Source organism: Fukomys damarensis, unplaced genomic scaffold (genome assembly GCF_012274545.1).
Source record: "Fukomys damarensis isolate Sample0158 unplaced genomic scaffold, DMR_v1.0_HiC HiC_scaffold_11, whole genome shotgun sequence".
Taxonomy (NCBI): domain Eukaryota; kingdom Metazoa; phylum Chordata; class Mammalia; order Rodentia; family Bathyergidae; genus Fukomys; species Fukomys damarensis.
Window position 1 is genome coordinate 16,017,896 of NW_022900923.1, and position 16,219 is coordinate 16,034,114.

The 16,219-nt window shown below is 37.5% G+C and overlaps 1 protein-coding gene across 7 annotated transcripts in view; it reads left to right on the forward strand.

Annotated features, from left to right (window-relative positions):
• Positions 1–16,219, forward strand: part of Dnm3 (dynamin 3) — a 531,047-nt gene that overhangs the window by 419,107 nt on the left and 95,721 nt on the right. For 4 of the 7 annotated variants that reach the window (XM_010635626.2, XM_033762088.1, XM_033762090.1 and 1 more), the window contains one exon: positions 7,103–7,114. The exons of the other annotated variants lie outside the window; for them this stretch is intronic. In XM_010635626.2, the coding sequence (XP_010633928.1) occupies positions 7,103–7,114 (12 nt within the window). The remainder of the gene's footprint in view (positions 1–7,102; positions 7,115–16,219) is intronic. 7 annotated transcript variants of the gene reach the window in all.

A 16,219-nucleotide genomic window follows, 5' to 3' on the forward strand; every position in this document is an offset into this window, starting at 1 on the left:
GTGTCTCAGAGGCGCTTCTCTCATTCATGTTAATAAACAGAGCCTGTCTCTGTGCTCTGCAGAAGAGGTAATATTACACAGACTGGTCTGAGCATGGACATCAGGAGTCCCACCTGTCACGCGCACAGCCACCATTAAACACACTCTGCAGAAGAGCAGATCTCTACGCGTGGCTCCCCTTGAGTCTTTATACTGTCCAGGTTTCTCCCTTGAACTACAGTACCAAGATTGAGTCCTGAGGACTTAGTCCCCCTTGAACTTTGTGGTGCTTAGTATGTTTATAGACTGATCATGCACAAGTTCATACTCTCTAGGCTCAAAATACAGATAAAGTCTTTTCAAGACAAAGTCTGAAATATAGGTTCAATGTGGGACAATGGAAGATATCTGGAGAAGAACTTCATGCCTGACCACATCCCTAGGGTTACATTGGAACTTTAGAGTTTCAGGTGCATAAAGGATTAAGGATTTCTACCAAAATGTTCTCTTTGCTGTTATTTTAATTTACACATGCACCTCCTAAGCCCATTCCATCCTATGTCTGTCTGGTTAGCATCCAAGACAATGCACCTTCTGCAACGTGCCATGTACGCTCTAAAGGAAAGTTCAGTATGATTCTTTTTGCTGATACTGTGTTACTGAGTTACAGAGGTATTTGTACACTATTTTCATAATTGTTGTCCAGTTCTCCTTCTATGGTGTGTGTATAGATTTGTATCAAAATATGCCATCCTAGAGACTACTTCGAAGAAATCATTTTGAACTACCGCTTTTACTTTATTTTTTATTCTAATTATTTTTACTCTTCCATATCCACTGGTGGACAGTGTTTAATTTCACAAATATCATATATTAAAAATGCTATATACTTGATTTTTTTAATTCATTCATTCCACAAAAACTTTTTGAGCATATGCTTTTTTATCATCCTGGGCACCAGTGAGACAGGTAAAAACCAATGTCTTGTTCCAATGGAACAGTCACCCAACATATGAATGAGTAACTCTAATTATATAGCCTTATTTAAGGACATGATCATTTCTATTTTTAAAAATTAAAGAAGTTTAAGGGACAGACAGTGAGAGTAAGGGGCAGGTGAGCTACATTTTAGGAAAGATAACCAGGGAAGACCCTTTGAGGAGTCAGCATTAAAGTAGGTTTTTCAAGGAAAGTAGGGAGTCAGTGCTATGAAAGGATGAAGAAAAGGATTCTTGGCAAGGACAGAGCTAGTGCATAGCCAAGGTCATATGTGTCTTAGAGAAATGACAGGGAAGTCTGTGTGTCCAGAGCACAGTGAGGGAGACAGACGGGCCAGCTGGTCTTCAAGAGGGTGGTCAGGGGCCAACTGAAGGAAATGGATGGTATTTTAGATTTTACTGTGAATGAAATGAGATGCCATTAGAGGATGTCGATCCAGTTAGTGCCATGATAAGATTTACATTTTTTAAAGCCTGTGATGACTGGGTATTATGAGAAGTAGCAGAGCATGGGTGTCTAACCACCTTGCTGCAAATTCCAGATGTTCACTTACAAGCCATGACATCCTAGGCAGCTTACCCAGTTGTTTTACATTTCATGATTCTTATTTCTGAAATGAGGATAACAGCCTCACATAAGGTGGTTGATAGGATCCAATGAGATAAAACATGGGAAGCATTAAGTTGGGTAGGCACAAGCGAGCACTCTGCCTTTGTGTATAATAATACTACTAATAATTACTCCTGGTAGTAGAAGGCTCAATTCCATTACAAATGACTTTTTTTTTTTTAACAGCTAGGGGAAGGTTAAAATTCTGTAGCTATTGTAATGTAGCCCAGAGAGTTTATAAATACTTTATGCTATTTTCTTTTCCATATACGCATGGGGATAAATAAGTACATATATTTAGGCATGTGTCTTATTTACATGTAACTATAGTGTTTGTAAAAATGGTTTAAGTCATGATTTTGTAAATTAAAGCTATATTAATTGCACTATTTAAGATGATTATTTAATATGTTTTTCTGTAATTGAAAAACTGTCATGGAAAAGCAAAATTATCCATCCCCCAATGGACTGTTTTATAAACCTGTATTTTCCTGTTTCCATAGCTCTAACCAAGAAGACAGCCTAAATTTTATTTTCTGTTTTTTATCAGAATACTCAATTATAAGCATATCTAGATATGTTCCACAAAATCTGTTTTCTTTGCACGTTTTCATTTGTTTATAAACACACATTTGGTACGATTGCTTGGAATATCAAGACAAAGAAGTTCTTACTACACACCAGAGAGAAGACAGGAAATTACACTTGGCAGTGTGCCAGGAGTGCTGCTTTTCTCAGTTTTCATCATAAACAGTATTCACATTTTTTATGCACGACGTAGTCCTACAGATTATGCTAAACAATGGCTTGATTTTCACATGTTTAATGAAAGCTAACTGTTGAAATCAATCAAGTAGAATGCTTTTCTACAAAGTTCACTTTGTTAAACCTCTTAGATTTGTGGGAAGAATCAGTTTTAGGTAAATATTCCTCAGTTAGAAACATTTGACAAAGTCAAATTAACCTCATAATAGACGCCTCTAGGTTTTTAGGGCTTTAGAAGTGTATCCTTTTGCGTCTTTATTGATAAACCATTCAGTCATCAAATCTGTCAGACACTACCCTAATAATGAAACATTTATGTATCATGTATGGATGTGAGTTTAAATTAACAAAATTCTGCTTTCTGCACGGATATTTTTCTTCTAACTGGAAATAAATTTCTACATGCATCACTTTTTTTTTTTTTTTTTGGTACCAGAGATTGAACTCGGGTCCTTGCGCTTGCAAGGCAGACCACTGAACAGCTGAGCTAAATCCCCGACCCTACATGCATCACTTTCTAAAATTGTATAAATTTGACATCACTTAGGTAACGATCACCCAAATTTGAATAAATTGATGTTTAGAGCAGGATAATTTTTCTATTTTATTACGTACACATTTTTTTTCTTTTTATTGAGTTTATTGGTACATTTTAGGTATGCAGTACATTTACCTTCATCATTGGAATGTTGTACCTTTACATGACAGGCCTTGGTTCTCATTTTTTCCCCTTGTCCCGGATGTACACATTTTTAATAACATCAATATTTTTTTATCACCTCCATGTGACAAAATCTTCTTAAATCATGCCTATCAAAATGTTCATCTCCACTGTTTTCTTTGTCTTTTAAGTCATTTGTCTTGATGTTTTCTAAAAAAATTGTTTCTCTTTCGGGTCCAACCCTTTCCCTTCCTTCTTTCCTTCCCTTTAGGCATTACTATTATGGTGCACTCCAGAAATTCATAGATGAAAAAGATACAATACCTATTTTATACAAATTCCACAAGTGAAAAAAAGGGGTACAAATAAATAGTTTTTGCATGATAAAAAAATTCAGTGAATATCTGTGTAAATGCAGAGGCCCAACTCTTTTCTCTTGTGCATATTCTAATCACTTTCTATAATTGCATGTGCATTTTCTAATTACTTTCACTCTCTTAATTCTTCTGGATTTAAAGCAAAATGTAGACTTCTTATCTGAGCAGAATAGAGTATTTGGCCCTAAAATGGAAATGAGGAGTACAAGGCTCACTTTCCTACTTATTCTGTGACTTACAGATGACTCTCTAAGCCACAAATTGAGCATTTTATCAGCCACCTGATACTTCTAAACAACCTTAATGTTTTAAAAATATACTTCGACCTGAATTTGCATTTAGTGCTATTCCCATGGCTATTAAAGTGAAAATATTAACTACATTTCCGTATTGTTAAATAAGCATATAGGACTTTACAGTGTTTCTAAGTAAAGATGTTTTATTGTTATTTTCACGGATGAGCCTGAGATACAATTAGTGTGTGTATGTGTGTATGGTATACTATGAATGACCTCTTAATGGATTATTTTACTGATGTATAGCCTATATTTTTTCTATAAATGTGATTACAAATAAATGTGAATTTGGTGGAGTATATAAAGACCATGATAAGATAAACAATGGACTTTTCTGACACAGTTTTGTTGGCTTATAATATGACTAGTATGTAAACATTGAAGAATTCCAAGATCAGATTCTTTGAACCATACTGTGTACAGTGGTTGCAAAAGATTTTAAGTCAGATCCACTGGCACTGGAATCCTGACCTTGCCAATATTAGTCATGCAGCTCAGGCACCTTACCTAACCCATGAGGTAGTTATTCTTTTCTGAACTTGAAAATAACAACTCCTTCCTCAGAGTGATTTATAGGGTTAAGTATAGGTTTTGTGCATCACAGTGAGCTCAGTGCCCTCAACTGAAAGTATTCAATGCCACATGGCCTTCACTGTTATTTTTCACTGTCATCCTTGTGTGCAAGGAGCAAGTACTTCCCTATTTAGTACTTAGCCTTTCTTTGGAAACTGCCAATGGGATTTGGGTATTCAAGGAGGAGAATTTCCTCATCTGTTGGCTGAGGAGGCTGAGTTGTTTAAAGGGAGTCGGGATGCTGCCTGAGGGGACGGGCCAGCCCAGGAGGCTACATGGCTGAGGCCAGGGGCTGTCAAGGGAAGTGAGAATTCCCCAGCCTCTACTCCTACACTGGCATGCGGGCCACCTGAAAGAAGCAACCTGAGGTCCACATGTACCCTGGAAACAATTGGGTACAAATTCAGTTATGCATATTTATTATATCAGACACATCAGAGCTTTTAAGAGGTTTATATGAGCTATGTACATCGAATGATCCTCCCCTATTGAGTGTTATTTCTGTTGAGTGACAGGAGAGCTGGGGGTGTAGCTTAGTGGTGGAGTACTAGCTTAGTGTGTGTGAGGCCTGAGTCTGATTCCCCAGCTCTGGGGAAAAAAAAATAATCACAGGAGAAAGTGAAACACTTTGGAACTTCACTTTGCCTCTGAACTCGGGAGTCTCTCAGCCATAATTGATGCCTTTAAGATTGCTTTGTGGGTTAAAACCAGCTTGCAATGTGGTCCTCTTGGTACTTCAGAAATTCCTTTTGGATAGACTCTTAACTGAATTTTCCCCCGTGTCAAATAGGGAAAAGGATCTCTGTATCATTTCAGCAGGGAGAAGAGGATGGGCTGTGGGCCTTCACAAATATTTATTAATGTGGTGATTGACCACTTTTATGCGTGAATTTAGCAGTGTACCAGCACAGGATTTAAAATGACCAGCACTTAGCCCCACTACCCTTGACGTTATAATTAGCTTTTTCCACAGAAATACACACAGAGCAGCTAAATTCTGCAGAGGGACTACTTTTAGGGTCCTAAACTAAAATTACTGTGAGCCAGAGTCATGGGGCAACTTATAAAGCATTTACCATTTACCATTCATGACTGCTCTCCACTCGCAAAATAGAAGATTGAGAAATGACTGAATGAAATGAGAAATGGCCAAGCCACACCACGTCTGTGCTTGTGTGTTTCTTGTGTTCAAGGATTAAGGCCTCCTACTCTGTGACATCACTGTTGCCACTACAAACAGAACCATCTGTCACAGACTAGGGAAGCCAGTCATCCCCTATTGTGCAAAAACACTTGGTTGAACTCCTGAAACTTATTTGGTAGATCAAAAGCTGCAGGGTGTGGAATGCAATAAACTCCATCTGTTTGAGGTATTTTCAGTAATATTGCACTTCTTGGAAGAACCAGGGACCCATTATTCTCTAAAATAGTATTTTACATGTGATAAAACTCCCAGTGGTCTCTTTATTGCCTCATTGAACAGTTTTCATAATCTTTAGAAAGGATTCATTTTCCTCCTTCGTCCATTCTTATAGCATTATTTATGTCTCAGATAAGCTGGCGTGTTAACGATTATCTTATGGCACCCCGGTGCCAAGAAGCTTCTCCACACTTTTCTGTCAGTGTTTTCTTTATGAAATATGATGGCCCTCGTGGCCCCTGGTGGCCCCTGGATGAGGCATTTCCCCAATCCCAGTTGGCATTGTTTTCCAGGAAACACCCTGTCCTGGGACTGCTGCCTTAGCATTCTCCCGGAACATTTCTGTATGGATTTTCCCCTCCACGTCTTTAACTGAAAACTAAATGCCGCATCTCCAAGCTGATCTGTTACTCCACGCTGTCCCAGGCTCTCCCACCGATGCATACACTGCTCTTTTCTCTCTTCTACCCCACGTCTCAGCAAGAAATGCCTCCTGGGCCCCTTCGAGGAGACTTCAGAACTGTTCCTGGGCCATATCCCATCCCGTCTCCCCCACAGGATCTGAACTTGCAAGGACTCGGGCTGCCCTGGGAGTAATGAATCACTGTTTTATTTTTTTAGGCCATATGTGTGTTAAATTGTTTGATATAAATCATGCTCTCGCAGCTCCAGTTTGAAATAGGAGATCCATTTGCCCTCCGCCGGCCACTGGCTGCTCTGTCTCTATCCAGAGTGTCGCTTTTAGAGAGGACTACATTTTTGTAATTAACCTTTCCAGTCCGTTTTCTTGAATGTGAACCAGTGTTTATTTTGGCGGCAGCCCCACTATACAGTCTTCATTTCCCATGCCAAAGCAAGACGAAACTCGTCATTTATAAACTAAAGGAATGGCACAGATGGAGGTCATGACTTGGTCCCGCTTATGCTGTCTCCCCAGAACCACCCACTCCTTTCCTCCTTTCTCTCTCTCTTTAATTCCACCTTCTTTGAAACTAAGGATGCAGTGTTTGTTTAAAAATGCACTGGCTGATGGAATTTTCCACTGCTTGGCATGTTGGAGGAGGGGCTGTCAGGAAAGAGCAGGCCAACACACTGCTTTTCATGCTAGCAGCTCGCTTATTATCGATGCAAACCAATTCTCTCTGGCCAGGTTCCCATACCCCAGGTATTCCAAATAGAGAGAAGGGAGGGAAGTCTCTGTAATAATTTCTGATGTTATAAACGTATGATTTCACTTAACCTCCGTGGATTCTGGGATTGTCCATGAGCTCTGGATGCTAGATGTACATTATGCAATGTCAGTGAATATTCGGATGATTTGTTTTGATTCTGTTCTAGTAAGAAAGACCTCATGATTTTAAAATAAATCTATGTTTAACATACATTTTCTTTTTTTTTTTTTTCCTCATGGCTACACGCACAGGGGAACAACAAAGTAAGTTCTTTGTCCTGTTGCGGCCCCTCTGTCCCCCCACACCAACCCGCACCTGCATGTATCTCTCGCCGAGTGTCTGTATGCATGTTGGAATGACTGACCATAGGTTGCTGTTAATGAGGTGTACAAGTGGTGGGGGCTATATGTGTTTGGGTGACCATAATGGGCTTTTCTGTCTTGACCTTTTGGAAGGAAGATTTACGTTCTTCAGGGCTGATTGGACAGTTCAGAGAACTTGTTGTTAGAATGAGATGAATGCTGAAAGCAAAGGTTATGAACGTTTCATAATGAAGATTCTTCTGCAGAAGAATCCCCAATCTGATGAAATTCAGTGCCGCTGAAGTTTTTGACCAAAATCAGAGCTCTTATGTGCGGTTATAAAAAAAAAACCCAAACTGGTGTCTTAAATAGAAGTATGGCTGGCTTCCTTGGAGAAACTGAGCTAGATCAGTGCTCTGGCTTTGAAGGTGCCTTAAAATGGAAGGAGGAGGGTGGGGTCAACATTTGCCTTGGCTTCTGCACTCTTGATGTATTCCAGCTGGGTGCAGGGTGGAGGGTGTGGGGAGTGGAGGGGAGCACAAAATATGTGTGATAGATTTATGGAAACACGCAATGCACATGAATGGTGGAAATTATTTTAATGTTGTTACAATAGATAAATGAGCAATTTAATAGTCCAGAGGGTTGTGAAGGATGTTTAAATTTTAATTTAAATTTTCCCAAAACTGGGGTTATTTTTCACTCGTATTAGAAGTCTAATTATCATATAGTAGGGAAGATGGTCTTAAGTTTGGCAGAGTGATTAGTTTTTGTTTTTCTCTTGTGCAGATATATTAGAGCTTTGTCCTACCAGGTGGCCCACTTAAAATGGGCCTCAGTGAATACAATAAGAATGGAAAGGAATCTGATATAAGAGTTGTTCTGCATATTTAAACCAGCTGGAATTCATCAAGACTGCTATTCAAAAGCCATACGTGCGGAATGTAAAACAAACGTGGGAAATCTTTTGCAGTGTAATTTTATGGAATGTGCTAGTATGGAATAAACCAACATCAATTGTTGGTATTGAAAAATATGTGACTTCGTAAATGTATACATTGATATAACCAAGTAATAGTATTTAATAAAACTTAAAATATTACCAGAAAAGCACCAAAAAGGCATTTGTGAAGAAGTAAAGGATTTAGCTCAGAGGTGGCACTGCCTGCCTCACAAGCACAAGGGCCCGAGTTCGATCCCCAGTGCTACAAAAAAAAAGAGAAAGAAAAAGTAAAGAGGGGAGCTCAAATCATGTATAGTACATTTAAAAATAAAAACAACAGGTAACTTATGAAACTGGAGACTTCTACAAAGTAAAAGACAATATTTCTTAGCTAAGACCACCACTCTTGGAATAAAGCATTTAGACAAAATATTTTTTAAAAAAAACTCATACTTTAGTTCTTACGCCATATAGTGTATTTCAGTTTTTCAGTAGTAAGTACATCAGATATGCTTATTGCTGTGTTTGCAAACAAACACCAACACTGCCAAATAAAGGACACAAACTGACCGAACCAGTGGGAAGCCTGGAGTAGGCTGAAGATCGGGGAAGTGGCTGCTGACATTTTGGGGAGGTGCTAACTCTTACACTACTCAAAAAGCCTTTAACATTCTTGTCTCTCTTCAGTGATTCACTGATGGCTTAAAAGCATTTATAAAACTTCTAAAGGAAACACGTTTCTATGGCAGAAGTCATCCATTGGTGGTGTCTTGCTTCATCAAGGTCTTCTGGGTAATAAAATACAGCTTACTGATTAAATACAATGAACAGTAAAACTCAGAACTGGTGCCCACTGAGCCACCTCCTGGATGGCGCAGGATCACCCTGCAAAGTCTCCTGCGCCTCGTAGCCATGGTCTGATCTGCATCATGAACACCAGATATGTGTGCTGTGCGGGGGGCGGGGGGGACCTTCGGGTGCTAATCAGAGGTATCAAAGATGCAGGTACTTACTGTTTAAATTTTTAATTGAAGAGTGGATACTTTGGAGGTGCTGATATTTATTGCCTTACTTTTTAGTTGTTTATGTTATACATGAGTGACAGTTTGTGGAAAATATAATGCTAATACTTAAAAAATATGACTGTTATACTAGCTATAGACTCTGGCATGAAAAAGCCTCCTCACTTCACAAACAGCACATCTGCATGCTATTTTCCTGTAGCTTAGAATTTCAGTATAACTGAAAAATGCTGGAACACAAGCTGTGCTGTCTCCAGAGTATAGATCTGGATTCTTCAAAAGGAGCATATGAGATTCTTTTTTCCCTTTTCATGCGGGAATGCTTGTTCTGAGCTGTTCCCAAGGCAACGTACCTGACTTGTTGCCTGCCATATACATGAGCCAGCTGTCTGGTGGGACGCATTTCAGACTCACAAATGCTAATCACTTCTTTAGGGCATGGCATTTTATTGTTTATAATATTAACCAGAAGAAATACAATGACGTCTCCTCAATTATTGTTGCTTTAGGTTAGCAGGATGGAGTCATGTTCCCCGATACATTAAGTGTAATCCACACACACACACACACACACACACACATGCACCCATACAAAGTGGGGTGAATGGAGCAGCTCTGTGATTGGTTTTCTCTGCGATAACTAAATCGATCCACTTCATCTATCTTTAAGTTATGCTTAGAGTTTGGGAGCTAATCCTCTACACTCCAAGAAAATGAACCTCTATAGTACATGTGTATTTAGATTTATATTGTGATCAAACAATGGGACAAAGCACCAAGGTTCGCATTCCTCCTTGAATAATTATATGTATTTTGTTATTTCTCCTTAAGAAGCAAATGTTCCTGTTGTGAGGAGATCACAGTTGCTCAGGGAAAATTTTCCTTCCAGGCCTATTACTTATTTTTCCTTTGGAAAATGTTTTTCTGTTGGCATAGTGATACTCTGAATTTCTTAGGAGAGACTCTATCTCCTTAGACGATTTTCCCTGGACCACGAAAGTCACTGTCTTCATTAGAAAGACTAGAATCTGGGACATCCTGAGTCAGTTTTGAGAATATGAAAAAATATTTTCAGTAACGGAGAGGTCGTTTGGCTTTTATGACTTTTTGTTCAGTATAAATACAAATCAGAATGTTATTTTCAGACCTGCTAAAACTCAACCTCCGTGTTTTGTCCTAGAAAGAAGACCTTATTTTCCTCATTAATATAATGACTTTTCTTAGGAGGCATATCTAGACTTTTAGTTTATTTCTGTATTAAAGAGTTTTGCTTAAATATTTTTGATGTTAAATTAGACAAACTCAAGGTAGAGAAAAATCTTACAGTATAAAGAATAAAATAACAAAAGATTTTCAAATTCTTAATGATGTTCATACAAAACCACAAATGAAAACTGCAAATGAATCTCCTGGATTCAAAAATTAACACTTAAAAGCTGGGTGTGGCATTGCATGCCTTTAAACCCAGAACACTGGAGACTGAGGCAGGAGGATTACTGTGAGTTGGAGACCAGCCTGGGCTACAGTGATTTCAAGGCCAGCTTGAACTGCATAGTAAGACCCTGTCTCAAAATAAGACAAACAAAAACAAACACCATACAAGTTTTAAATTATAGAAAAAAAGCTACCTATGACTCTTCTTTTATGAATCTTATATTATCTTTGAAAGAAAGATTTGCAGTCACTTCAATCTTTTTTAATTTAATAATTCTTACATTTCCTTCAGCAGAAGTGTAAGACTGACTATATTACTTGGAGAAAAGGATCATTTGAAAAGAAGAACTAGAACAAAAAAGTGCCAAAATAGAATTATAAAATTATTGATGACTTTACCAGTCCAAAGTCGGGTCATATATACATTACAGGGCCTTGATATTCAAAGAAGGAGAAAGTCAGATTTAAACACTTCTTTTTCTGCCATTTAAAAATGCTTCAGTGATTTCTCAACACATTCAGCAAGGTCAGTGGAGATGTGTACCCTCCGTTAGTAGGAAAAGTAGTTATTACCTAGAATGCTTATCTTGCTCATGTACTAGATTCTAGCTGCCATTTGCAAAGGTAGTTTGCCAAATCAAAGGCATCAAAGTGCCTATTGAAGAGCCTAGATCTTAAAGCCATGGTAATTTTTTATGTCTTTTTGTGTTAGACCTTCGTCTCCTAAATTACTGTCTTTGTTCATATGTGAGAGAGTCTAGACAGCCCAGGCAAACCCTTCTCCACAACTTGGCAATGTCTTACAGGAGGTGTGTCTATGATCTTGATCAAAGAAAGGACTAGACCACCATCATAATGCATATTTCATCTAATATTTATTTATTTTTTTTCTCATTGAGTTTATTGGTACATTTTAGGTGTACAGTACAGTTGCATTCATCATTGGGATCTTGTACCTTTACATGACAGGTCTTGGTTCTCATTCTTTCCCCTTACCCCTGCCCTCCCTTCACCCCCTCCTCCCTTCCCTATTTACAAATACTTTATTTAAATGCATGACTGAAAGAACATTTTAAGCAGTTTAGTTACTGTCAGTTCCACCAGGGTTTCTTTTCCTTTGTCGAGTAAGTATATACTCTTCTGATTTTCTTAGAAAAGTTTTGTAAGTGAGTTTTCCCTGAATTTAAGGGGAGTCCCCTCTGCTTGACTAACTTTAAGCATAAGCCAATAAGGGTATCATTAAATTTAAAGGATGAAAACTCACTGGCCTCTGAGTGTCAATGTAGTTCCTTGTGCATAGAAAAATGAATTGTCTTTCAATCATGACAACACCAGAAAAGCTTTGGTTCTGTTTTGGCAAACCAACATTAAAAAGATGTTGTTATTGGCTAAATTTTGAACCCACAACTTTAATCATACCCAATTGGAGAAAAGGACAGTTCACCAGGGGGTAGAAAACTTAGAGAAGAGAGTTGGAGTCCTTATTGTGTTCCCTGATATATTTGTCTTGCCAGATAAGCTCTCTAGAGAAGCAAGGTTGGGATCGCTGCTCCAAAGTTTATCCTGGGTGATCGTATGGGGACCTCTAAAGGGTAATTGTGGATTGTTTATGTTTTATTTTTTCTGTTGTGTCTAAAGTGAAGCGACTTCTTTCTAGTTTGTGGGAACTAATTCTTTAGACATCACACCTGTTTTGACGTAGCTTCCCTCATAGTATTTTAGACAACTCCTCTTTGTTTGCTTCATTAAATTTTTTAATAGAATTGATTTAATGCTGCCCCCAGAATAAAAGCAATCTTTATACCTACTTTGAGAACACATTATTAACATCAGTTATAATTTTAGAAGTTAACATTAAGAGGAGCGTCTTCTTAAATTTAGGCCCTTACAAAGCATTTTTATCAAAAGTAGGAATTTATTTGTTTGGTTAATTTACCTTCATGCATTTGTAATGCTATATAGTGGAAATCATACAGGGCAGCGGTAGAACGAGAGTTTAAAAATATCACTATCTTGACCTGTGAACCGGGAAAAAAGCAAGATGAAAGAATATGAGTAGCCAGATGTGGTGTTGTCCACCTATAATCCCAGCACTCTGGGAACTGAGGCAGGAGCATCACAGTTTTGAGCTCTGCTCATGAAATTTAGTGACTCACCAAAACTCTGTCTCAAGATAAAAAGGGCTGGTTATGTAGCCCAACGTAGAGGCTTTGAACTCAATCCTCAGTACTAAAAAAAAGAAAAAAACAGAAAACAGAAAGAAAAAGAAAAACGGAAAAAGGATGAGATTGGTATAAGAAATAAGCTTGATTCAAAAGAAGCATGAAATAGCCTCATCCTTTAGCTCTAGGAATAGTTACATGTAATCAACTGCCATCCAAAAGTATTAAATGGAAAATTCCAGAAACAATTTGTAACTTTTAAATTGCATCCCTTTCTGTGTAGCATGATGGTATGAGGTACTATCACTCTCTGTCCTACCCAATACATGAATGATCCCTTTGTACTAGGTATCCACACTGTATGTATAACTCTCCGGTTAGGCATTCCATAGCCATCTCAGTGATCAGATCAACTATCAAGTTATCACAGTGCTTGTGTTCACCTGGTCATTATTTTCTGTAAAAATGGCCCCCAAATGCAAGAATAGTGATGTTGGCAATTGTGATATACCAAAGAAAACTCATAAAGCTCTTCCTTTAAGTGGAAAGGTAAAAGTACAATAAGATTTAAATCTTCAATTTAAAAAACAGCTGCAAAGTGCAATAAAATAAAGCACAACAAAATGATATACAACTGTATAGTGAAGTTTTGGAAAGTCCTGTCTACTTATAAAGAAAAAAACCTCTCCACAATGGGTCTACAAAGAAATTAGTACTTAATATTAGACTATTTTGAAATATAAAAACAATAAAATACTGTATAGGAAACATCACAGTATACAACCACTACTACTACACTAAGAAAAAAACTATAATTTTAAATGGAATTACTATTTCTTAAGGCTTAAACAATTTAGAAATTTGGAAAAGAGCAACTGAATGCTTCAGGAAGCTGGGTGTGGTGGTGCAAACAGGTAATCTCGGCACTCTAGGAGGCTTAGTGACTTAATGAGGCCTTGTATCAAATAAAAAATAATAACAGGCTGAAGAAGTAGTTCCATGTGAAGGCCCTGGGTTTAATCCTCACTACAAAACAAAACAAAACAAAACGAAATCCTGCCCACTAAGGATAGCAATGTCTCATTTTGCTTAAAAAATTTACCAATGATAATAAATATTTTTTTCATATAGAAATTTTAGGATCATACACATTACGATGTTAATAGCATGGACAATATTGATTTTTGTATGTTTCTTTCTTTTGTACAACTTAAAAAAAATAAAGATTTAAAAAGGGACCAAAAAATGTAAACAAGGAAGATTTAAATAAGAGATATAAAAAGATGAAAACAATATTCATGAAGACAAATATATAACATAAAAGAAATAGATCAAGAGTTACAACAAAATCTAAAAGAAATAGATTAACAGGCTGACTTTTAGAAAGACAAAGGTAATTGTGGAAATGAAGTAGCAACCAAGATAAAAGTAGAATGCTTCTGAGACTGCAGACGACATTATTATATAGTCCTGTTTATGAAGATTATTTTGTAATGTCCATACAAATGTATTATTTTCCTCGCTGAATTACACGTTGATGAAGGAACATGTTAGGAGCCTGAATGCTCACGTCCCCTCCATCCCTCTGGCTCTCAGTAGTGTCTCTGTTCCCGTGGCTGGCAGCCTGCCCATCCTCTGTAGTCCAGTCCCTCTTTCTTCAATTCCAGCTTTGTACCTGTCAGCATTGTGGCTCAGTATGATTATGTGGTGTGTAACATGCAAATAATTAATATTATCTGCAGGATTATCAGGAAGCCATTTCATGGCCTAATTTTTGGTCCTTTTTTTATTTTCTTTCTTTTTTTTTTTTTTTGGTACCAGGGATTGAACTCGGGTCCTTGTGTTTGCAAGGCAGGCCACCGAACTGCTGAGCTAAATCCCTGTACCCTTGGTCCTTAATATTCTACTATTTTTAAAAATCTCATTGGAGGTCTAAAAATGATAATATGTGATATTAGATTAACAAAAATAATTCCATAAAAGTTAAATTTTAAAGCTGATTCATTTTTCTTGAACCCATTCATTTATGTAAGACAAAATGTACAATCTGAAAGCTGAAATGCAGAATGACAATAAAGTTCCAGAATCAGAATTAGAGCTCCAACTGAAAAAAAGCTTTCTTCAGCGAAAAAAAAAAAAAATAAATATATATATATATATATGTTATATATATGTATGTTTTTGGTTTCAGAAAGTTAGCCACAAACAACACCTACTATGTTTGGTAGGCACACCACCAGACACCTCCATTTGGAACCAGAGCAGGAAGGCTTCAGGTACAAAGTATCTGGTCCCTGTTTAAGCACAATCAGATTAAAGCTAATAGCAGTAAAAGCCAGTGGCTTAATCTTACTATACATAATGAATGAGGTTTAGGAGGGGAAAAAACAAGTTAAAATAGGACACATCTCTCAGTGAATATGACAGGCAGAGTTAATATCTCATTTTTGCCAAAGTTTAGAGAAGTCTTACAAATCAATAAGAAAAGATCAAAAAGGGGGAGTAACATTTAAATGGAAAGTCAGAGGGCTGCTGTGCCACGTCAGGTAAGGATGGTGGTGGCTTGGATTTAGAGTCACCAAAAGTTGAAATAGAAGCAGTTGGATTTAGGATATATTTTGGCAGTAGAGCTACTCCTTTGATTTATTGATAGGTTGTGTATTAAAGGGGAGAGAGTAAAATCAAAAATGATTCTCGGATCTTGGATGATGAATGCTTGTTAGTGCCATTTAGTAAGATAATAAGATGAAGAAAAGAGAAAATGAAATGAGAATTTAGTTTTAACCAGGCTCAATTTGGGGGTGCCTGGTTTGCACTAGGATTTACTTAGGATACATTAAGTCATACTGCTGCAACAAATAGCCTCTTAACTCTTAGTAGCTCCAAACTCCAAGGTTTATTTCTTGCTTGAGCTATAAACCCATCCCAAATTGTCTAGAGTTCTTGTTATTCTCATCTCAGGACCCAGCTCCACACAATTATTGCGGATCACTTATGGCAGTGAGTGGAGAATCACACACTGACTGCTAATGCTTCTGTCTGAATGTGACGTGTCATTTCCATACTATGAAAGGCAAGTTATAGGGCTACAGATAAGTTCAACTGGACAGGAGATATATTGCTTTGGAGGAGAAACAAATACTTGAATGATCTTAGCACTCAAATGGAGATATCTTGCAGGCAATTAAATATCTAAGTCAGGGGACAGGTGTGGTGAGAGAGAATTAGAAATTGGCGAATATTTAAAATCTTGACACCTACAAAGAAGGTGTAGGAACTCAAAGAAGAAAGCTGATAACAACGCAGTAGTAGAGAAGAAATAAGAAAAAGAGACTGAGTGAAACAATTGTGTGTTTGCACATGCACAAATGTTTCTGTATGTGTTTATATGACTATATAAAAAGCGTGTAGAAATGGGCATGCAGATGAATTAGGTCTATTTTCTATGTCTTTAGACACCCATATATTATTTGGTACTGCACTCACGTATTACTTTTTTTTTTTT